We start from the raw sequence: 23,357 nt of genomic DNA on the forward strand, positions 1-23,357 counted from the left end.
GACAGGTGTTAGCTCTTCTCTAAATTTTTGGTAGAATTCAGCTGTGAAGCCGTCTGGACCTGGGCTTTTGTTTGCTGGAAGATTTTTGATTACAGTTTCAATTTCCGTGCTTGTGATGGGTCTGTTAAGATTTTCTATTTCTTCCTGGTCGAGTTTTGGAAAGTTGTACTTTTCTAAGAATTTGTCCATTTCTTCCACGTTGTCCATTTTCTTGGCATATAATTGTTGATAGTAGTCTCTTAAGATCCTTTGTATTTCTGTGTTGTCTGTTGTGATCTCTCCATTTTCATTTCTAATTTTATTGATTTGATTTTTCTCCCTTTGTTTCTTGATGAGTCTGGCTAATGGTTTGTCAATTTTATTTATCCTTTCAAAGAACCAGCTTTTGGCTTTGTTGATCTTTGCTATGGTCTCTTTTGTTTCTTTTGCATTTATTTCTGCCCTAATTTTTAACATTTCTTTCCTTTTACTAACCCTGGGGTTCTTCATTTCTTCCTTTTCTAGTTGCTTTAGGTGTCGGGTTAGGTTATTTATTTGACTTTTTTCTTGTTTCTTGAGGTATGCCTATATTGCTATGAACTTTCCCCTTAGGACTGCTTTTAAAGTGTCCCATAGGTTTTGGGTTGTTGTGTTTTCATTTTCATTAGTTTCTATGCAAATTTTGATTTCTTTTTTTGATTTCTTCTGTGATTTGTTGGTTGTTCAGCAGCGTGTTGTTCAGCCTCCATATGTTGGAATTTTTAATAGTTTTTCTCCTGTAATTAAGATCTAATCTTACTGCATTGTGGTCAAAAAAGATGCTTGGAATGATTTCTATTTTTTTGAATTTACCGAGGCTCACTCAGCTTTTAATTCTTCTTGCTTGATTGCTTCTTTTTAAGGAAAAGGTTTTTTCTTAAATAATCATGTTAGCTTCTGCAGTTTTATTAAACAGATAAGTAGGTTTTGAAAAGATAATTCATATGTTAATTATTGAGGACTAAATTTGTACTTTTAAATCATAGAGCAGCAATAGGCTTTAAGGATGACAGATTCCCCCCTCTCCACCCTATGCTATTATTTAATCTCTTACAATGATCAGATCATGCAAAAAGAAACCTAGCCCTATTACTTAGGGTGGCAGTATAATGGCAGTGATATCTTAAAAGTCCAGTTTTATCCTTGTATGTCCTATTACCATAAATTTTAGCTATAAATAAAAAGAATTATTGATTCATTACTTGTTCAGATACATTAGCGTGTTCATAATGGGAAAAAATGAGACAGTCCCAAATAAAGACTGTGTGTGTGTGTGTGTTTACACACACATATATACATATACACTTTTAAAATAACATTTCTTTTTTATGTAGGAATGAGTCCTGTCATTTTGTTAAAGCGGGTTTGGGCAATGCAGAGCTTATTTCACAAACATACTGGTAAACTTATCAGAAGATAATTATATCTTGGTTCTATTTTTATGTTTAAAAATTAAACAGGAAGATGGATCTGAAGTTGGCGTTGGAGGCGCACAAGTAACTGGCTCTAATACACGGAAGCATATATTGCAAGTCTCCACTTTCCAGATGACCATATTAATGCTTTTCAATAATAGAGAAAAATACACATTTGAGGTATGGGTTGGTTTGTGGATTTTACCTTGTTGTGTTGTTACTTGAGTCTTTTTCTTGTTTGAATAACCTAATGCAGAATTATTATTGAAAAGGATCTGAGTAATAACCTTTCAGAATATAATCGGAGAAATATGTATAGCGTAAAATTGGACCATGGAACCATGAAACTATGAACGTTATATGCTTCTTGGGTCATGTTTCATTTGGTTTTTTAAGTCAACTTTGTTGAAATAGTACGTTTTATATAGTAAAACATAACTCCATCTAAGTTCACAGTTTGATGAGTTTTAACAGATATATGCACCTCTGTAACAAACACTGAACTCAAGATACAGAATATTATTTGGTTGTTCAGTCACTAAGTTGTATCTAACTCTTTTGTGACCCTGTGTACTGTAGCCTGCCGGGCTCCTCTGTCCATGGAAATTTTCAGACAAGAGTACTGAAATGGTTTGCCCTTTGCTTCTCCAGGGCATATTCCCCACCCAGGGATGGAACCCACATTTCCTACATTGGCGGTTGGATTCTTTACCACCTAGCCACCAGGGAAGCCCCCATAGAATATCTTCCCCAAATTTTTATACTCTGTTGCAGTCATTTCCCTCACAGTATCTCCAGACTCAGGCAGCCAGTTGTCTGCTTTGTATCAATGTAAATTAGGTTTGGGTTTCTAGAATTTCTTATAATTGGAACCAAATGATACATATCACTTTTTTCCAGCTTCTTTTACATAGTCTAGTATTTTTAAGATTAATCTATGTTGTTGAGTATATAGTTCAGTAGTTTATTTTTATTGCTGAGTGATAACTCTGGTACATGGATCTGTTATGGTTTCTTTATCCACTCACCTCTTGATAGGCATTTCGATTGTTGGGTTGAATTTAGATCGTAGTGAATAGAGCTGTATGTTTAAATTTTTTTTGCACTTTGCACTACTGTGCTTTGCAAATCCAATTTTTGAAAACGATTATTTTTTTAATTGAGGAGTATAATTGCTTTACAGTGTTGTATTGTTTCTGCAGCATAGCATGAATCAAGCTGTATGTATACATAGATCCTCTACCCCTTGATTAAGCCTCTCTCCCACGCCCATCCCACCCTTCTAGGTCATCACAGACCACTGACCTACCAGGCTGCATCCTGGAGTGATTTTACTTTTTCCATTTCTACCAGCAATGTAGGAGAGTTCTGCTTGCCCCACATATTCTCCGAAATCTAATATTCTCAGTCTTTTAAATTTTAGCCATTTTAGCTAGTGTGCAATTATACCTATTCGTTGTGAATTTAATTTCTTACTTTGATTGCTAATGGTGATGACCATTTTTTTGTTAATTCATGTGCCACTTAATGTGTCTTGTTTGATGAGTTCTTTGTTCATATAACTTTATTGGGTTGTTTAAAAATTCTTTATAAGGTTTGGATACAGATCCTTTGTCACCTCTGTGTACTATGAATATTTTCTCACAGTCTGTTATTTGCCCTTTTATTTTCTTAATTTTACTAAGAGCAGAACTTTTTAATATTGACAAAGTCCAGTAGCCGCTGTTTTATGGTTTGTACTTTTGATAGTCTAAGAAATTATTGGCTGTTGTGTGGTTTCAAAGATTTTCTTCTACATTTTCTTCTAAGTGATTTATAGTTTTAGCTTTTTGCATTTAGATGTATGATCAATTTCAAGTTAATTTTTTTGGTATGGTTATAGGAAGGATTAAGAATTATTTCCTCTGCCCACATATATTCACTTGTTCATTCAACATCATCTGTCAAAAGCACTAACTATTCTTTTCTCATTGAATTACCTTAGCCCCTTTATTTAGAAAAAATAAAATCAGTTGACCATATGTATGTATTTTTACACACTCTGATCTCTGTTTCATTAGTTTCTGTCTGTCCTTTTGGTAATTTTACACTATCTTGATAGTGTCAACTTTCTTCTTGTAGAGTAACTATAAAAATATACTTCTTATTACTTTTTTCTCCCATTAAGTCATGATTTGATTGAATTATATTCAGTTAGTCTTTTCCCATATGTTTAATGAGTAGGTTGGAGTTGAAATGAGGATCATGTGATATTTTTAAATTAAGTTTAAATGAAAGATAATGAATATTTTAAAAGCTGTAGAGTTACTGCCATTTTTACACTTAATTGAAAAAGACTTTTCAGATACAGGTGAACATTGGAAGTTTTAAATTTGAAATGAACAATTAAATTCTAGGCCTATTTTAATACTCATATTCTCTTTATGTGATGATAATATAGTTCAGAGATGACTATTTTTACATGATAATGCTTCAGAGAAATATTTTGAAACCTTAGTGTTTTAAGTCAGTGGCTAAGCCAAGAGATTTTGCTCTTGTAAATTTCCAGGTGTGTATTAACTTCGGGAATAACTTTAATTTCCAAACACAAAATTATATGTGATTGAATCCTAAGAATATTGATTTCAAGTAAGTATTGAGTACCTTACCCAAACATTGTAAAGCTTTTCAGGCAGGTAGAACTGAATTATCTATAACAGCTTGGATGTTTTAGTCTGGAGCTATCATGGATAATATATTTTAAACAAATAAGCTGCTTAATAAATACTAGATTTGGTTTTCAGAGTCCTACTTTATAAAGAGCTGGTAAAAATAATAGGATAAACAAAATCATGAATGCATTTTCTTAAACCATTATTGGAATTGCTAGTAATTTTAGTGGTTCAGGCTTTTCTCCTTCCCTGTCTGGTTGGGATTGTTGAGGCTTAACAAGAAGTGACTTAGGTAGAAGGAAAAATTAAGTAGAAAATTGCTCTAATATTTTAAATTTTAGCTGTGTCAAACCAGAATCCTGAGCATAAGTGGCATATGTAAAATGCCATTCCTGTGGCTCCAAAACCTCTGCTTGCATCTCGAACCAGGCAATGGTGAAAAGGCTCATGACACACATTCACACTGTGTGCTTAGAGTCTGCTGCATAAGTTTTATTAGACAGCTATTTTGCAAAAATCTTCACATATTAGAAAAGATAGTTAAAAGTATTTAATAATTATTAAAGGAAGCTGATCTCTTCAAATATTCTTTATGAGTTCCATAAAATAGAGTATTTTTTATTTAATGCAACATAACAAATCTCAGCTTCATGTTGTAAAACAGCTACTAACAATTTATTATCTTTTGTGGTTTCTTTGGGTTGGGGATTCAGGAGCGGCTTGATTGACTTGTGGCTTGGAATCTTTAATGAGGTTATGTTAATATGTCAGCTGGGGCTTCAGTCATCTAATGTTGTCAGGATTGGAAAATACTGTTGGTATGCACCTTTTTCCACATGACTGGAAAGTTTGTTTTGGCTGTTAACCAAACTTAGGGGGTATTAGATTCTCTCCATGTGGTCTTTACCAGACATGGCTGTTCGATTGTCCTTGTATCTTGGTGGCTAACTTTCCCTAGAGTGAGTGATCCAAGAGACCCAGGCAGAACCTGCAGTGCCTTTATGATCCAGCCTTGAAAATCACATATTATCACTTCCTTATTTTGTTGGTCACTAACATCACCCCAGTAAAGTGAGGGGACCACACAAGATTAAAACGTACCAAGGTCACTGTGGGCCATCTTGAGAACTGCCTTCAAAAGGTAGCATTTATTATAGTGTCACATTTAATCCATAGTAGTCAGGCTGCAGAGACTTTTTCCTCTTTTTATGTATTTTTTGGAATGTAGTCCATATTGTGATGTAGAACAGCTAAAATACCAAAATATATGTTTAATGGTAGTCTGTACCTTAGATTTTAGTAACTAGCATTTAATTTTTGAAAGACGTATGGATATTAATACATGTTTTTCTGAATGTTCTTTATTAATACTTTTGAAAAATTTCTGAGTATGAGACTAAAAGCTAATTATTGACAGTAGCAGAATTAATGTCAGACAGAATTTGCATAGACAATCATTAAACGCCAGTGGTATTTCACCGAGAAATTATATCATTATTGTGACATAACAATGCATAAAGGAAAATGATTGGAAGTACAAGGAGAAATAGGTTAACTCCATTGTTACAGAAAGCCCTCACATATGTACTGACTATACAATAAAAAAGGATATCAAAGATCTGAATTAACACAGCAAATTAAAATTGAAAGTTATACTGGGAACTTTGAACCAGAAAACAAAATACACAAATTGTTCTTGAGAAATACCTTAGGCTACATAACCTTATTACTAAAACTGAACTAGGAAAATACAAAAAAGATAAGGAAGCTATAGGTTATTCAAAATAAATATACAAATCTTAAATAAAATATTATTAGCAGGTTATATTCAGCAGTGTATTGAAATAATAATCTACCCTGTCCAAGTGGGGTTTCTTCCTGGAATACAGAGAAGGAGTTTGTCAACAGAGAGCTATTGAGATTTTATAATAATAATACAATTAACTGAGCAGACATCAGTTCAAGGAGAAAAATCAATGATGTCTATGGATGTACGCAAAGCATATGAGAAAGGTCAGTCCTGATTTCTTAATTCCAGATGGGGCACTCTTAGCCACCTAAGAATAGAAAAGGTACCTTAATGGCATAAAGGTGTACCTAATGAGAGATCTAATAAGGAAGCAGTAATTAGTATTAAAATATTAGACACCTTCCCCTTAAGGTTAGGAACAATTTATACCTGCCTTTACTCCTACTGTCCAGCCTTGTTCTGCAGGTCCTAATGAACACACTAAAAAAGAAAAGGGAATGAAATTTACAAATATCAAGAGTTGACAAAGTTTATAGACAGTATGACTGTCAAGTATAATAACTAAGAAATTATTTTTTGAGGAGAATTTGGGGTTGAAAAATCTTTCTATAAATCAGACTTACTGTTAGTAAGTCCCTTCTCTCTGCATCAGAATTAATTGGAAAATAACATGAGGAAAGAGATATTTTAATAATTATAATCTTTCTGGGAATCATTCTAAACACAGAAAGTACAAGACTTAAACCAAAAAGGCAATAAGAGAAAAGAATACGGAAGGGTAAATGTATCTGAATGAGAAAGCTATGTGTTATAAAGGAATTTGTTTGGTTTTTTTTTAAGTCACCTATAAATTCAGTGTCTCAATCCAAACCTGTAGATTTATTTTCTATGAAATTTGACAACTGATCCCAAAATTCGTCTGGTCAAGAGAATGCACAAGAATAGGCAAGGAGGGGCAGGGGTTTGGAGATGGGAAAGCCCAGTGAGAGGAAAAGGAATATGTCTTAATACCCAAACATAACTCGAAGTTAAAATTGTTTTTAACATGTGTGAACAAATAACTCAATTTGAACAAAACAGAGTCCAGAAACAGAGTGTTACATACAGAAGTGTTTGGGATGTGATAAATTTGCCATTTCTAATAAATGGAATTGAAATAACTGCTAATTCATTTGTGAGAATGGAAAGAGAGTAGTTCCATATGTCATATCAAATGCAAAATCATAATCAAATTCCACTGATCTATTGAGATAATAGAGATTTGACACTGTCCAATTTATTGATGGAACATGAATTTCTACCTAAAAAGGCATTTCTGGTTCTTTGACTCTGGTTAAACAATAATATAAATAAGCCACTTTTAGCATGTACATAATAATTAAAATTAACATTGTTTATTAAGAGCACGTATTTAATTTGCTAGGATTGACATTGATGTGTCTAAAGTTTGTAGACATACTGAGATCATTGGAAGCTAAGGGATGTGCATCATCACCACTAAAACTGACATGTCTCTCAGTCCTCACCTACCTGTAGTCCTCTGAAAAAGCCTAAAACTCTTCCTCAGGATCTTGTGAAAGGACGACGACTTGCTCCAGATCGGTTACACAGTCTAAATAACACCGTCTTTATGCCCATTCTTCCTGTGCTCCATTTGAGGGGAAAAAACAGCCTTATACAGTGAATCAAAATGATACATCCCAATGTGAAGACTTGAGCCATGCAGTACCTGTCGATGTATATCATATACATGTACAATTCTCTTCCTGTCCCACTGACATAAAAAAGTATACAACGAATTTACTGCTTTTCATGTTTAATATAAATTACCAAGTATTTAAATTTTTTTTCATTTGGTTATACAGGCAGTAAATATGGTCAACTTGGATTGTAAATTTTTGATGGTATACTTTGGTTATTTCTAGGAAAAAGTTGCTAAGCAAAGAGTAGTATGGATAAACTTGGGAGGAAGATTGTAGACTGTTTCTAAAGTTAGCATTAGTATGTTGGTTAACACTTTATTTTTACCTAAATTTTAAAGTAGGCCCCTACTAATCTCTGTTGGATGACATTCTTAGACTGGGCTTTATATCCCTGCAGGAAAAAACATAGCTTTTCCATGTTCAGTGACTTGAACCACCTTTTTCTCTAGTGTGTTCAAATAAGTGAGATTTTAGTGAAGTGTCATAATAGAAAGATTTTTGTTGTGAATTATTTCTTAAATGGAATTAACTCTCTTAACTATTGCCTGGTCAATTTTACTTACTAATTAACTATTTTAATCTTTCGCACTGTTAATCTGGCCTGTTAAACTCTGTTAATCTGGTGAAATTTCAGGAAATTCAACAGGAGACAGATATCCCTGAACGAGAACTTGTTAGAGCCCTGCAATCCCTCGCCTGTGGTAAACCAACACAGCGGGTCCTCACCAAGGAGCCCAAGTCAAAGGAGATAGAAAATGGTCACATATTTACAGTTAATGATCAGTTCACATCCAAACTACACAGAGTCAAGATTCAAACAGGTATCTGAAATTATCTTTTTCTCTTAAAAATTACATACATATTTTTTCTTAGAAGTTCTTAATGTTGGATTTCTATTTTTTAAAAAGTAATGTTTTTCTGTGTGCTGCATGATACATAGACTTACAAGATAAAGTGACTTTTATCATTGTATGTTCCTGTCAAAATGCAGTTGAATCCAAGTTCAGTAAGCATTTGAAAAAGTAATTCATAGTGTGAACAAGTATTGTTTTCATATGGTTTTCAGCAAGTGAAATACAATTTTATGAATGTTTTCTTATAAAAAAATTGTTTTTAACTGGTTAACAAATAGTGAAGTCTGTTTTTAAAACTGATGTACAAATTTTTCAAAATTGTGAGTTATCTATTTAAAATTTAATCTTTAGATGCAGCTGTTTATATTCTGATAAATATTTGTTAAATTTCAAAACTTTAAAAACCCATATGATTTCTCTAATTTAAAAACAGAGATAACTCTGTTGTGAACAGTTTTTGCTTCAGCTTTTTTTAGGATGACAGTAAACATCCTATCTATTGTATATTTAACAGTGTAAGGTGTATATTTTCTATGTATTTAAGAAGGCAAAAAGGTACTTCACCTTTGCTGAATATTTAAAAGTCTTAGTGTTGCTTGCTACCTGGTTTTTAGGTGAGCTTCCCAGTGATAATTTATCCAATACATGTAATGTATCTGTGTAATAAAACCATATTTTAAAATAAGTTAAGCATTTAAAATGACTTCACTTTTCTGATTTTTATATATTAATAATAAAAGATAGTGTTAAAATTTTTTTAATATTAAGTATACAGTTGATTGCCAGAATACACTGATTTAAGAACTTTGTGTATACAGTTTAGTTTTTCTTTTTGACTCTAAATAGGATATTTTTTTCACAGCAAAGTGGTATCTTTTTACAGCCATGACTACTTTGTTTATTCATTGGAAACCATATCATTGATCCCTATGTTTGGGACACAGATGTATGTTAAAAAATAGAACAGTGCTAAAGAGTGGTTGTGGAATAAAATATCTTTTTCACTAGTGTAAGACATAAGACTGCAGTTTTGGGCAGAGGTAGGTTTTGGATTTCAGAAGTTACTTGTATCTCAGATTTGAAGGATGTGTGGTGATACAGATCTGAATTACCTAGCCTCAGCCTGCTTAATCCTAAATAAATGTCTTTGTAATTCAAGATTCTATCATGCCCAGCTAATATTGTCAGGTAGTATTATGATTATTTTTAAAAGTCTTCTTCATAGATTTTTAATTTTTGGTGTTAAGTATATAGTATGAAATACAGTTAAATGTGATGAAAAATTTGACTAGATGACCCTTTTTACAATTCTTTTCAGCTATCAAATTCCGTAAAGAAAAATATGTTTTATTTTTGAAATGGTACTTAGATTATCTTGGCTCTTACTGATTTTTGTGGAAGTTCAAATTTTCTCTCTGGTGCTAAGTATATTTCTCCTGATACATCTAGATACTTACGTACCCACTTACGCAGCAAATATCCTTTTTATGCTTCTCTTAAACACATAATATTATGCCAGGGTCTGGGAGTGAGCTCTGTCCTCACGTTTTTAAAAACATAATCCACAGTCTTGGAGTATATTTATTTAGGTGACCAAATTTAGATGAACTAAGTGAGTTGTTAAAAAATTTTTTCCCTCCACTGTTTTATCTATTTTCACATCAGCAGAAAAAGTGAAAAATGCTGTAATAGATACTCAATTAAATTTTGCCACATTTGTTTAAGCACCTTTATTTCTACCTTCCCATTCTCCCTCTGCGTTCATATATATTTATAGTTCCTACAGCGTTTGGACTTAATTTGCAAACATCATAACATAATTTGCAAACATCATAGCACTTATCCCTTAAATACTTGAGTATATACTTATCTCAGAATTAAGATTTTACCACAAAATTGTTGTACTATATCAGACCTAGAAATTAATTAGAAATTCCAAACATCTATATGCATTACCCATATTTGCATGTCCACGGTTGTCTAATTTTCATGATCTTATTTTTTGGGTCCAGGATTCACTCAAGAGCTCCACATTACAGTGATTTTAATGTTTCTTTAGTTCTATTTAAACCAGTGTCTCTATCTTTGTTTTTCCCCTTATGGTATGGAATTATTGAAGAAAAGCATTTTTCTCCTTTAGTTGAGCATTTTAATCTAATTTTATTCTTTTTCTTGTTAGTTTGTGGATAACTTGGGAGAAGACCCTGAAAGTAGAATTCTTAACCAAGGAATTCTAATTAGAAATAACTGAATGGGCACACCAGAATGATCTTCTGAATTATAGTCTGCTGTCTCATGGGTGTGCCCAGGCCTAAGTCAGCAATATTTTATGTGGTTCTTTGTAATATTTCAGTTTTTACTCCAGAAACTTCACATCTGTCTACTGTTGGTAACCAAATAAACTGCATCAGTTACCACTTTGTTTCTCTGCTACTTCAATTAGAGCAAATTATAAGAGAAAGAACTTGTATACTTAATTCTTGAGAAGTTGGCTTGAAGACTGGGGAATAACACAGTAAGACAAGACTACTCTGCAAGAGTGGAATGTAGTTTACATTGTTGTTCAGTTGCTCAGTCAGGTCCGACTCTGTGACCCCACGGACTGCAGCATGCCAGGCTTCCCTGTTTTTCACTATCTCCCGGAGTTTGCTCAAACTCATGTCCATTGAGTCAGTGATGCCATCCAACCATTTCACCCTCTGTCGCCCCCTTCTCCTCCTGCCCTCAGTCTTTCCTAGCATCAGGGTCTTTTCCAGTTAGTCGGATCATCACATCAGGCGGCCAGAGTATTGGAGCTTCAGGTTCAGCATCAGTCCTTCCAGTAAAAATATTCAGGGTTGATTCCTTTAGGATTGACTGGTTTGATCTCCTTGCATTCCAAGGGACTCAAGAGTCTTCTCCAACACCACAGTTAAAGCATCAGTTCTTCGGTACTCAGCCTTTTTTATTGTCCAGCTCTCATATCTCTGTGATTACTTGGAAGAACCATAGCTTTGACTATATGGATTTTGTAGGCAAAGAATGTCTCTGCTTTTTAATGTGCTGTCTAGGTTTGTCATTACTTGTATTCCAAGGAGCAAGTGTCTTTTAATTTCATGTCTGTGGTCACCCTCCCCAGTGATTTTGGAGCCAAATTAGTGATATTGTGACATTTAGGAATTACTAAGATAAATAACAAGAAATTGTTAAATAATTGATGAGGTGTCCAAATGGAGTTTTGTTAAGAGACATTCTGGTGATACTTGAAAATTTTTTAATTTAGCTAGCTAAATCTTGGCAATACGTGCTCTTTTGTCCTCTTAAAGTCCCCACGTTTCTCCCATTTGAGGTGGTTTTGGTGAGACTTAACTTGAAGTCATATTGGTAAGATACTACTTAACTTCTGGAAGTCACAAGCAGTGAAAATTCTTTACTGATAATTTTACTGCTAACTAAATGTGGCTTCCATTTTTCTTCTAGGAAAGGAATCATTCTAGTCTATAAAAATAAAATTGTTTTATTATCTCTATAAATTTAAGCTCCTAATATTTAAAAAGAAAAATCCAGAATTAAATTTAATCAGTAAACTTTGAATTAGGTACTTTTTGTATGTTTATTTGAATAGAAGTATGTGTGTAGTGTATATTCAGAGGTTGAAATTGATTTTTTTAGGTTAAGGTTGTTTATAAATAATTTTTCATTGTGTGTGAAATTTGCATGATAATCACATGGTAAATGTCTTTATTTCTCTTTTAGTTGCTGCCAAGCAAGGTGAATCCGACCCAGAAAGGAAAGAAACAAGGCAGAAAGTAGACGACGACAGAAAACATGAGATAGAAGCTGCTATAGTGCGGATAATGAAATCTAGGAAGAAGATGCAGCACAATGTGTTAGTAGCAGAGGTGAGGACTCTTCCAGACAGCACTGATGTGGAAAAGGCAAAATTACTTGAACAGCTTAAATTTAGGAAAGTACTGTTGTATTTTAAAATACAATCTTCAAATTTGAAAACTGTAGTCAATTCACACAGTATTAAACATCTGGCACTTTCTTGATAGCTAAACATAGCTGAGCATCAAATTATGTGCACACCTTAAAAACAAACATGCTTGTAGTAAAGATGTAAGATCTATGTGAAGCCATTGAAATAGTGAGGAAAGAGGTGATTAGGGTTGAATAAAGTATTGGGTGAAGATAGAGAACCGAATGAAGACAAATGGGAAGAGAAATTGACAGCATGGGAAATGAAAAAGAGGAGTGGAGGTGACTCTTAGGCCCCTAGCTTGATTGTCTAGATAGAGGTTGGTTTCTTTAACTGAAAAGGGAGTGGGTATGTACTGCTGTGTTCCACAGGTCAGTTAAAATCTTTTTTATAAGTTGACTTTGTATTATGTTGACAAAGGAAGAGAATTATGGGTGAGTGGTCAGTTAGTAATTTCGAAAATCATTTAAAAACCAAATCAAGTAAACATTTAATATGTGTTGGCAATTAGGTGACTGATTAGTTTTCCCATTTTCATTGGACTGGTAAGAGTGAGCATTTGGTGGCAGTGCCTTGAGAATAAATGGAGCTGAAACCACCAAGTGAGTGGCTTGTCCTTTGGGATGCTGTCTTGTGGGAAAGGGCACGAAGAAGAACATCTAGAGGATTATGTGTTGAGATGAGGGCATCTGAACAGTTTTTTTTCAAATGGGAACACGGAACACCTTGTGTTGCATTTATAGTCTAAGGATAAAGAAAGGATGCTTAAAAACAAAAGGAAAGAACAGGGATGAGGGATAATTGATGTACTAAAGTCTAGAAAAAGAAAGACAAGAGAATTGTGTAGAGAACGCACAGGCAGTCAATGTTAATGAATGCTACTGAATACCTCTTCCTGAAACCCAGGGCAGGAGGCAGGGGTGGTTCTAATGAAAGGTGGATACATGCTTGGATAAACTGGTTAAGTGCAATGTGGTGGGAGTTAGAGGAGTTTCAAATGAAAATGACTTCTTTTCTTACGTAAAACAGGATGTGAGTTTATGGTGCTTGGAAACTTGCTATACTTGAATACTATAAATTTGTGTTATCAGTCTGTAGCAGAGATTGGCAGCCTTTTTTAAATGGCCAGTTGTAGCATGAAAGCACCCACAGATAACAAATGAGGGTGGCTGTTCCAGGAAAAATTTACAACAGGCAGTGGGCTGTATTTGCCTGTAGGGTGCAATTTGTTGACTCCAGGTCTACACAAAAGGTATAAAAACTACAACTTAGTAAAGGACTGAATAGTGGCTTTTGGAGTGTTCTGGAATGGGTGCTTATGGAATAGAACCAAAGGAATCAGGGAGTTGAAGGTACTGTTGCAAGTGTAGCTAAAGTGATCTTACATGAAAGAAGGAGGCAAGATCAGAAAGATTTAGATTCTCATCTCTTCTGGTTCTCTTTGCTACTTACAACTTATCATTTGTCTTCTCTGGCTTATTTTCCACTTTTGTAAATTGAGACAGCCAACTTTGCAGGGTTAAGAGTATCAAATAAATATATATAAAACTGACATATATATAGAGTGTATACTCAGGTTGCAGCTACTGTGCTGGAGTTACTGTTTGGTTATTACTGATGTAACAAGACCTGAAATCCTGACAGCTGTTGAAGAAAAGAATACTAACAGTAGCACTTAACTGTGGGACAACCCATTATTCTGCATCACATCTATTAACTCATTTAATACACACAACTTGATGAGGTTAATAATTTCCCAAGGACCCAGAGCTAGTGAGAGAGCTGGAATTTGAATCTCTGAATTAGGATAGTAACTTAGAAGGCATTAAATTATAGCTTCAAAGTGGATAAACTATAAGGTTGTATAAATTGATATGAACATATTCCAATTCATCTACTAATCCATTTGAGCATTCACATCCTCATATGAGGAGATATGTTCTAGCCAGCCACACAGGACGTTTTCAATAGTATCATTTTTAATTTTCATAATCAAATTACTGAAGTTTGATCTGAGTCTTAAAATGGTGCAATTTCTTTTCAAAGATAATTGTGTGTTTATATGGAAATATTTTTTGTTTCCGATTTTCTGGTAGAAATTAGTTTATTTTTTAACCTTCTCTTTTAGGTAACTCAGCAGTTGAAGGCTCGATTCTTACCAAGTCCAGTTGTTATTAAAAAACGTATTGAAGGACTTATTGAGAGAGAATATTTGGCACGAACACCTGAGGATCGCAAAGTATACACATATGTAGCATAAAATGCGTTCAGAAACTTGATTTATTATTGGACTGTACTCTTCGCATGGACTGGGAAGTTCTTTTAAATCATTAAATATTAAGACGACCATCTCTTCTATTAAATTACAGTACATGTTCTAGACCATTCAGATCAAGCCTTTACTCCCTTTGAGAGTTTTCAACATCAGTTGATTGAGCTTCAGGCTTTACAGCGTTTATCCCTGTAGAGATCATCTTTACAGTTCCTCGGGAAAATGTGAATGTGCTGAGTTTTGTTTTCAATACTGTATGAAAACAGGAAAAAATAAAACAAAATTTAGAAAATACAGCTCATTAAAATAAAAATTGTTGGATTTCATTTCCCCAGGTCTTCAGTGTTCATATAATTGTGTTTTTGTAGCGTTGCTTAGCACTTTGCACATTGTATAAGTTGGGTAACAATAATGGTAAAAGCAGTGACACGATTCCCAGTTATCTCGCTCTGCTTAAGGCATTTCTTTAGCTCGTCTTGTTTAATTTAAAGGTTTGATTATATACAGAGACCCAAGCATAAAATTTGAGCATGCTTTATTCTACCACTTGCACTTACTAATCTAATAGCCTTATGACCAGGAACCTTTGTTTTGGGCTCAGTACACACCCTGATTTGATTTTTCCCTACTGTAATTTGAGATGTCCCAAATTCTTAACAATGATTAGGTTTTGTTCTGCATTATTTCTAGAGAAAGAAAATATTTTAGTATGTATAAATTGTACAATAATTTTTTGCTGTTGTACTCACTGCTAATAGTGGATTGTATAGGGCAGTGTTTTATTTCATTTATTGTAGGCAAACATAAATGAGTTTAGTATACATATACTCACTAATTCAAGTATGTCAGAGCACAAAGTTGGCAGCTGGTTATATTTAATTCAGCCCTTCTGAAAAGCACATGTGGTCTACACTTTGTTTCTGAATATCTTAGGTTCCCCCTCTCAAATATATATATTTTGGTGAAGCTGGGATGCACTGTTAATTTTCTGCTTCAGAATGCATTCTAAAGATGCAATAAATATGATTACCTTAATATTTTTTAATAAGATCTTCAGTTCTTACAGCTGCAATTTGGAAAGTGATTAAGCAATATTTTTCAAACATGATGATTCTTGGATATTTAGCTCTTATAATCCAGAGAGTCATCATTTTATGTTTTCAAAGATGTGCTCTGTGCTGAAGATTCACGTCAGTTATCCTGTGCTTCCAACTTTCACCAATATTTTTTACCTGACTGATCTGCCAAGGATTATAGTTTGCTTTATTTTAACTTCAGAGTATTTTTATCTTCAATTTTATTTAATTTTGTTTCATTCTGTTTTCATAAGACAATGTTTCAGATATGTAATTGGGGCAAACCACTATAGATTTCTGTTGATAGAAAGATGAAATGTTACTAATAAGTTTGAGTAACCAACTGACCCTTGGTTGACTATGGTAAACTGTTGATACATTTATTAGAATGTATGTCTCAGAAGATGATATCTGTTTAAATTTATGGTCAAGTTAAAACTGAATTCTAATATGGATTAAAAACTCCACGTCAGTATTTTTTCCCCATGCGTCTTGGGTTATAATTTTCCTTTCAGACTTGGAAATATGCTCTTATTGCATTTAATTTCGTCTCCATTTGTGTTGTAGAAATACAGGCCGCCTGCTCTTCTCAGTGCTTTCCAGTTTTGCATGATAGAGTTAAAATACAAGTGAAAGCTATCATGAACATTATTCTCAGGATGCTTTGACCATACTTGAGCGGTAGTCAGTCAGGTGTGACATGGGAAGATGAAAGGTTTCCCTTTCAGACTACACAATTGGAATTTCTATAATGATAGGGTGTTTATCTACAAGAAAATACTGGTATTGCACATTTCATTATTTTTTTTTATTGGTCTCAGTTTCTAATTAAATGATTGATATATATATATATATAAAACTTTAGGGAATAGAATACTGTCAAGTTAATATGAAAGATGTAAAAACTTCCATTTGAAGTCTAAATGAGACATTAAAACAAAAATTTAGGTTGTGGTTTGAATTAAAAATCAGTCAAGTTAAATTTGTATCATTGTCTCAAGTATGGATATACAAATCACATGTAGAATTCAGAGACACACTTGTTAGTTTTGGAGAACAGGTTTGATATCTATGCTTCTAAATGCTTATAAATACATTAAAACATTTCTCGATTGCAGTTGAACAGTCAGCGAATGCACCCATTTTGCATTCAGTTGCATTTCAGTCAATTGCAATTGAGTTGAATGGTCAGAAAATGATGCTGTACTGAAAAACACAATTGGATCACCCAACATGTTTTAAATGTTTTAGTGCATTAGCTTTATTTTAGTTCATAAAGCTCATAGTGATACATTTTGACGTTGCTTTCTTTTCAGGAGAGGTCATTCATGCTGTTTTTCTTCTTTGTTTTTTAATGTCTTAATCTCAAACAATGATCCTAACCATTCATTTAATCCTGTTGATGTGAATAGATATTGGTGACTTGAAGAATTTTAAGGAGGATGGATACATAGTTTTTCAACTGCAAAAATGATGTACTCTTTGTTCACTTGTTTAATTGTAATTCTCTGCTATCATTTTTGAATCCAGGACAGTGTTTATTTTGAATTGTTATATAGTTATATTATTTAAAGATTGAAAACTCATTGCAATTAGGGAACACACAGCCTCACAAAATAAACTGTGGTTGTGATTGTAAGGTTCTTATGTCAGTGAATTTTAAAAGGGGGCGGGAGAGGGATGTATTTCTTGCTAAAGAATATACTAAAATCACCCATCTAGCACTGTAAACATAGACCGGTATCACCACCACCCCCAAAGACGCTGGTGTATTCTCTTGGCAAAAATCTTGTCAGCAAAGCACTGATGATGCCGCCAGAATGTACATTGGGTAGCAGGAAAGGCTTAGGTGACAGGCAGTGATCTTGCAATTACGTCTGCATCCCTAGGAGACTAGTTTGCATGATCTCAGCTTTCTAAGTATTTAGTTCCCAGTTCTAGAAAATAATTGTATGTTCATTCCAAATAATGCTGTTTTTGTTTGCAGTTTTAAGTACATATTTTGAATAAGCATTACAGGGTTTTATCTTTGCCTGCCTTAGAGCCTTGATTATCACCTGGTATCTCATGAATGCTATTTTTGTCCAAGTCTAGGGAGGAGAGCAGTTAACGTACCACAGTTGTAGATCATGTATTCAGTATGATGCATATAGTCAGGCAATAAGTATTTTGTACACTATCAGTAAGAACATTAAACCATTTCAGGTTAGCAAAATCAGTTCAGTTCAGTCGCTCAGTTGTGTCCGACTCTTGCGACCCCATGAATCACAGCACGCCAGGCCTCCCTGTCCATCACCAACTCCCGGAGTTCACTCAAACTCATGTCCATCAAGTCGGTGATGCTTACAATGGACTGGTTGGATCTCCTTGCAGTCCAAGGGACTCTCCAGAGTCTTCTCCAACACCACAATTCAAAAGCATCAATTCTTCAGCACTCAGCTTTCTTCACAGTCCAACTCTCACATCCATACATGACCACCGGAAAAACCATAGCCTTGACTAGACAGACCTTTGTTGGCAAAGTACTGTCTCTGCTTTTCAATATGCTGTCTAGGTTGGTTGTAACTTTCCTTCCAAGGAGTAAGCATCTTTTAATTTCATGGCTGCAATCACCACCATTTGCAGTGATTTTGGAGCCCCCAAAAATAAAGTCTGACAGTGTTTCCACTGTTTCCCCATCTATATGCCATGAAGTGATGGGACCAGATGCCATGATCTTCGTTTTCTAAATGTTGATCTTTAAGCCAACTTTTTCACTCTCCTCTTTCACTTTCACCAAGAGGCTTTTTAGTTCCTCTTCACTTTCTGCCGTAAGGGTGGTGTCATCTGCATTTCTGACGTTATGTTCTCCCGGCAATCTTGATTCCAGCTTGTCCTTCCAGCCCAGCGTTTCCCATGATGTACTCTGTATATAAGTTAAATAAGCAGGGTGTCAATATACAGCCTTGACGCACTCCTTTTCCTATTTGGAAGCAGTCTGTTGTTCCATGTCCAGTTCTAACTGTTGCTTCCTGACCTGCATATGGGTTTCTCAAGAGGCAGATCAGGTATAGTTTAAATCATTTCTGTTCCCCAAAGCAGAAACAAATATATAGGTGTTAAACAGTGATGTAATAACTTATCACCATGTGCCAGACCCTATTCTGAGTGCTTTGTGTATGTTATTTAACTTAGTTGAAACATGATCTCCATGAGATGAGAACTGTTGATTATACTAGTGTTGCCCAAGCTTAATACTGCGTGTTCAGTCACTTGTGTCTGTTTCTTTGCAATCCCATGGACTGCAGCACACCATGCTCCTCTGTTTTCCCCTGTCTTCTGGAGTTTGCTCAGATTCATGTCCGTTGAGGTGGTGATCTAACCATTTCATCCTTTCTCCCAGCATCAGTGGGCAAAAGAGTTGGCTCTTCCATCAGGTGGCCAAAGTATTGGAATTTCAGCAACAATCCTTGCAATGAATATTCAGAGTTGATTTCCTTTAGGATTGACTGATTTGATCTTAGAGCCCTAGAAACTCAAGAGTCTGCTCCAGCACCACAGTTCAAAAGCATCAATTATTGGGCATTCAGCCTTCTTCATGGCCCAGCTCTCTCACCCATTCATGACTGCTGGAAAACCATAGCTTTTACTATATGGACCATTGCTGGCAAAGTGGTGTTAAGACGTTGTCTAGGTTTGTCATGTCTTTGCTTCCAAGGAGCAAGCATCATTTAAGTTCATGGCTGCAGTCACCATCTGCAGTGATTATGGAGACCAAGAAGAGAAAATCTTTCTGCTTGTACTTTTTCCCCTTCTGTTTGCCATGAACCGATGGGACCAGATGCTATAATTTTAGTTTTCTGAATGTTGAGTTTTAAGCCAGCTTTTTTCACTTTTTACTTTGATCAAGAGGCTCTTTGCTTTGCTTTCTGTCATTAGGGTGGTGGCATCTGCATATCTAAGGTTATTGGTATTTCTCCTGACAGTCTTAATTCCAGCTTTAGCTTCATCTGGCTTGGCATTTTGGATGATGTACTCTGCATATAAGTTCAATAAGCAGGGTGACAATATACAGGCACCTTGTACTCCTTCCCCAGTTTTGAACCAGTCTGTTTTTCCACGTTTGATTGTAATGTTGCATTTTGACCTGCATACAGGTTTTTCAGGAGACAGGTAAGCTGGTATTCCCATCTCTTTTAAGAATTTTCCAGTTTGCTGTGATCCACACAAAGGCTTTAGCATAGTCAATGAAGTAGATGTTTTCCTGGAATTCCTTTGCTTTCTGCGTGATCCAGTGAATGTTGGCAATTTGATCGTTTACTCCTCTGCCTCTTTGCAACCCAGCTAGTACATCTGGAAGTTACTGATTCATATACTGCTGAAGTCTAGCTTGAGGGATTTTGAGCATACCTTGGTAGCATGTGAAATGAGCACAATTGTATAATAATTAGAACATTCTTTGGCATTGGAATGAAAACTCCCTTTCCCATCCTCTGGCCACTGCTGAGTTTTCAAAATTTGCTGACATATTGAATACAGCATGTAACAGCATCATTTGAAATAGCTGACATTCTGTTACCTCCACTAGCTTTGTTCATTGTAATGCTTCCTAAGGCCCACTTGACTTCACACTCCAGGATGTCTGGCTGTAGGTGAGTGACCACACCATCATGTTTATCTGGGTCTTAAAGATCTTTCTTGTATAGTTCTTCCTTCTTCTGTTAGGTCTTCACTCTTTCTGTCGTTTATTGTGCCCATCATTTTATGAAATGTTCTCTCAATATCTCCAATTTTCTTGAAAAGATCTTGTCTTTTCAATTCTATTGTTTTTCTTTATTTCTTTGCAATGTTCAATTAAGGCCTTCTTCTTGGCTATTCTATGAAACTCTACATTGAATTGAGTGTATCTTTCCCTTTTACCCTTGCCTTTCACTTCTCAGCTATTTGTAAGGCCTCCTAAGACAATCACTTTGCATTCTTGCATTTATTTTTCTTTGGGATGGTTTTGGTCATTGCCTACTGTACAGTATTTTGAACCTCTGTCCATAGTTCAGGCACTCTTAGATTTAATCCCTTGAATCTACCCATCACCTCAACTGTATAGTCATAAGGGATTTCACATAGATCGTATTTAAGTGGCCTAGTGACTTTCCCTACTTCCTTCAATTTAAGCCTGAATTTTGCAATAAGGAGCTCACGATCTGAGCCATAGTTGGCTCCATGTCTTGTTTTTGCTGACTGTATAGACCTTCTCCATCTTTGGCTGCAAAGAACATAACCTGATTTCAGTATTGATCATCTGATGATGTCCATGTATAGAGTCATCTCTCTGGTTATTGGAAAAGTGTTCTTAACGAACACTCAGCATGTTCTCTTGACAAAACTCTGTTAGCCTTTGCCCTGCTTCATTTAGTACTCAAAAGGCCAAACTTGCTGCTGTTCTGGGTATCCGTTGACTTCTTACTTTTGCATTCCAATCACCTATGATGAAAAGGACATTTTGTGTGTGTGCACGTGTTCTAGTTCTTCAACTGCTTAACTTCAGCAGCTTTGTCATCAGTGATTGGGGCATAGACTTGGATTACTGTGATGTTGAATGGTTTGCCTTGGAAATGAACCAAGGTCATTGTGTTGTTTTTGAGGTTGCACCCACATACTCCATTTTGGACTCTTGTTGACTATGAAGGCTACTCCGTTTCTTGGGATTCTCGCCCACAGTAGTAGATACAGTGGTTATCTAAATTAAATTGGCTCATTCCTGTCCATGTTAGTTCACTGATTCCTAAGATGTCGATGTTCACTCTTACCATTGCCCGCTTGACAATGTCCAAATTACCTTGATTCCTGGACCTAATATTCCAGATTCCTATGCAATATTATTTTTTGCAGCATTGGACTTTACTTTCACCATCAGACACATTCACAACTGAGAGTCATTTCTGCTTTGGCCCAGGTACTTCATTCTTTCTGGAGTTACAATTAATCACCCTGCCTTCTTCCCCAGTTGGAGGAGGAAATGGCAACCCACTCCAGTATTCTTGCCTGGAGAACCCCATTGACAGAGGAGCCTGGCAGGCTACAGTCCACAGGGTCAAAAGAGTTGGACACGACTTCGCGACTAAACCACCACCTTTCCCAATAGCATGTTGGACACCTTCCGACCTGGAGGGGCTCACCTTCCAGTGTTATATCTTTTTACCTTTTCATACTGTCCATGGGGTTCTCACGGCAAGAATACTGGAGTGGTTTGCCGTTTCCTCCTACAGTGGACCATGATTTGTCAGAATTCACTAGACTGGTCTGTCTTGAGTGGCCCTGCCCAGCATGGCTCATAGCTTCATGAGTTGCACCAACCCCTTCACCAGGACAAGGCTGTTACCCATGAGCATGGAACTTAAAAGACTTTTTTATTGTCTATATTATTTGTTGATAGAGTTGGAAATGGCAACCCACTCTGTATTCTTGGCTGGAAAAAATCCCATGGGCCGAGGAGCCAGCAGGCTACAGTCCATGGGGTCACAGATAGACTAAGCGACTGAACATTATTTGTTGGTCACAGTTTTTAGTAGGAAGGGTGATAGGGAAGGTAATGGCTGCTATTCTGGAGTCTCAGTGAATTTCTTACATATTATAGTGGGCAACATGGATAGATGCTTTATTTAAAATTAAATCTTGGATTTAAAGAAACACTTTACTTTTTGTATGCCTGTCCTGTACCAAATCATTTAGCCAGAAGTAAAAGGAGACCTAAAAATTAACAAGTAATAATGGTCATGAAGCTAACTTGGAGAAACATGAGCAGTTACAACAACTTAAAACCCCATTCATTTAATAATTTTTAGATATAGCCAGTTTGTGAATGAGTCATCTGAGTGATTTGATCCTCAGTATTGAGGTTATTGAACCTCCAATAAGCCACACCAAAATAACTCTGTATGTGAAGAGCTCAGAGTAATCTTAACGTTTTAGTCACAGTGAAATTGTCAAATTTCAATATTCAGGTAAAGTATAGTTCAAATAATACATAAAACTATAGGAATTTTTACAGTGTGGGAAAATTAAAATTTTAAGCCTTAAAATTCTTTCTGTAGTTGTGATTCTCGAGGAAATGCCTCAGCATAATGTCTGGCATGTGGTGGGTGTAGGCACTCAGTAAATCTCAGATGAATGTGCACAATAATCACGAAATGATTTGAAAGAAAGTCTTAGAAGAATTGAGCTTTATGAAATTCATACTTCATACTAGGGAGAGATGACAATATGGTATAAGGGTTATGTATATTTTATACTTTTATAAATGAAATCACGACCTTTGATTTTTAACTAGGTAAAAAGTGGGAAATGCAGATCAACTGCTGGGTTGCTCCAGACGGTATTAAATACTTATTTTTGTCCTCTTGACTCAACATCCTATGGGAAAAAACTCAGAACTAGTGATCTAAAAACTCACGAGCCCACTTAGAGCTAATGAGGTGCAGGAGTTCAGGCCTGAGTTTCTGAGTCCAAACCCCGTGCTTCCAGTGAGTGTTGGTGTGTCCTCGGTGGTTTCGGCAGGCAGTGGACAGAACTTGACGGATTTGGATCCGAAAGGTGATTGTTTTGGTGAGTATTTTGGTGAAAGTTTGTGTTGGCTTCTTCTGAAAGTGTTCTGTGGAGAATCTGATGTTGTGAAACTTCT

At 35.4% G+C, this 23,357-nt stretch overlaps 1 protein-coding gene across 2 annotated transcripts in view; it reads left to right on the plus strand.

The window, feature by feature from the left end:
• CUL3 (cullin 3) overlaps window positions 1-14,950 on the plus strand; it is a 74,627-nt gene extending 59,677 nt beyond the window's left edge. For both annotated transcript variants that reach the window (XM_010837056.1, XM_010837057.1), the window contains 4 exons: window positions 1,479-1,613; window positions 8,172-8,358; window positions 12,127-12,272; window positions 14,481-14,950. In XM_010837056.1, the coding sequence (XP_010835358.1) occupies window positions 1,479-1,613; window positions 8,172-8,358; window positions 12,127-12,272; window positions 14,481-14,612 (600 nt within the window). In that variant the 3' untranslated portion in view covers window positions 14,613-14,950. The remainder of the gene's footprint in view (window positions 1-1,478; window positions 1,614-8,171; window positions 8,359-12,126; window positions 12,273-14,480) is intronic.
• Window positions 14,951-23,357: the final 8,407 nt, after the last annotated feature.

Source organism: Bison bison, unplaced genomic scaffold, assembly GCF_000754665.1.
Source record: "Bison bison bison isolate TAMUID 2011002044 unplaced genomic scaffold, Bison_UMD1.0 scf7180017864068, whole genome shotgun sequence".
Taxonomy (NCBI): Eukaryota; Metazoa; Chordata; class Mammalia; order Artiodactyla; family Bovidae; genus Bison; species Bison bison.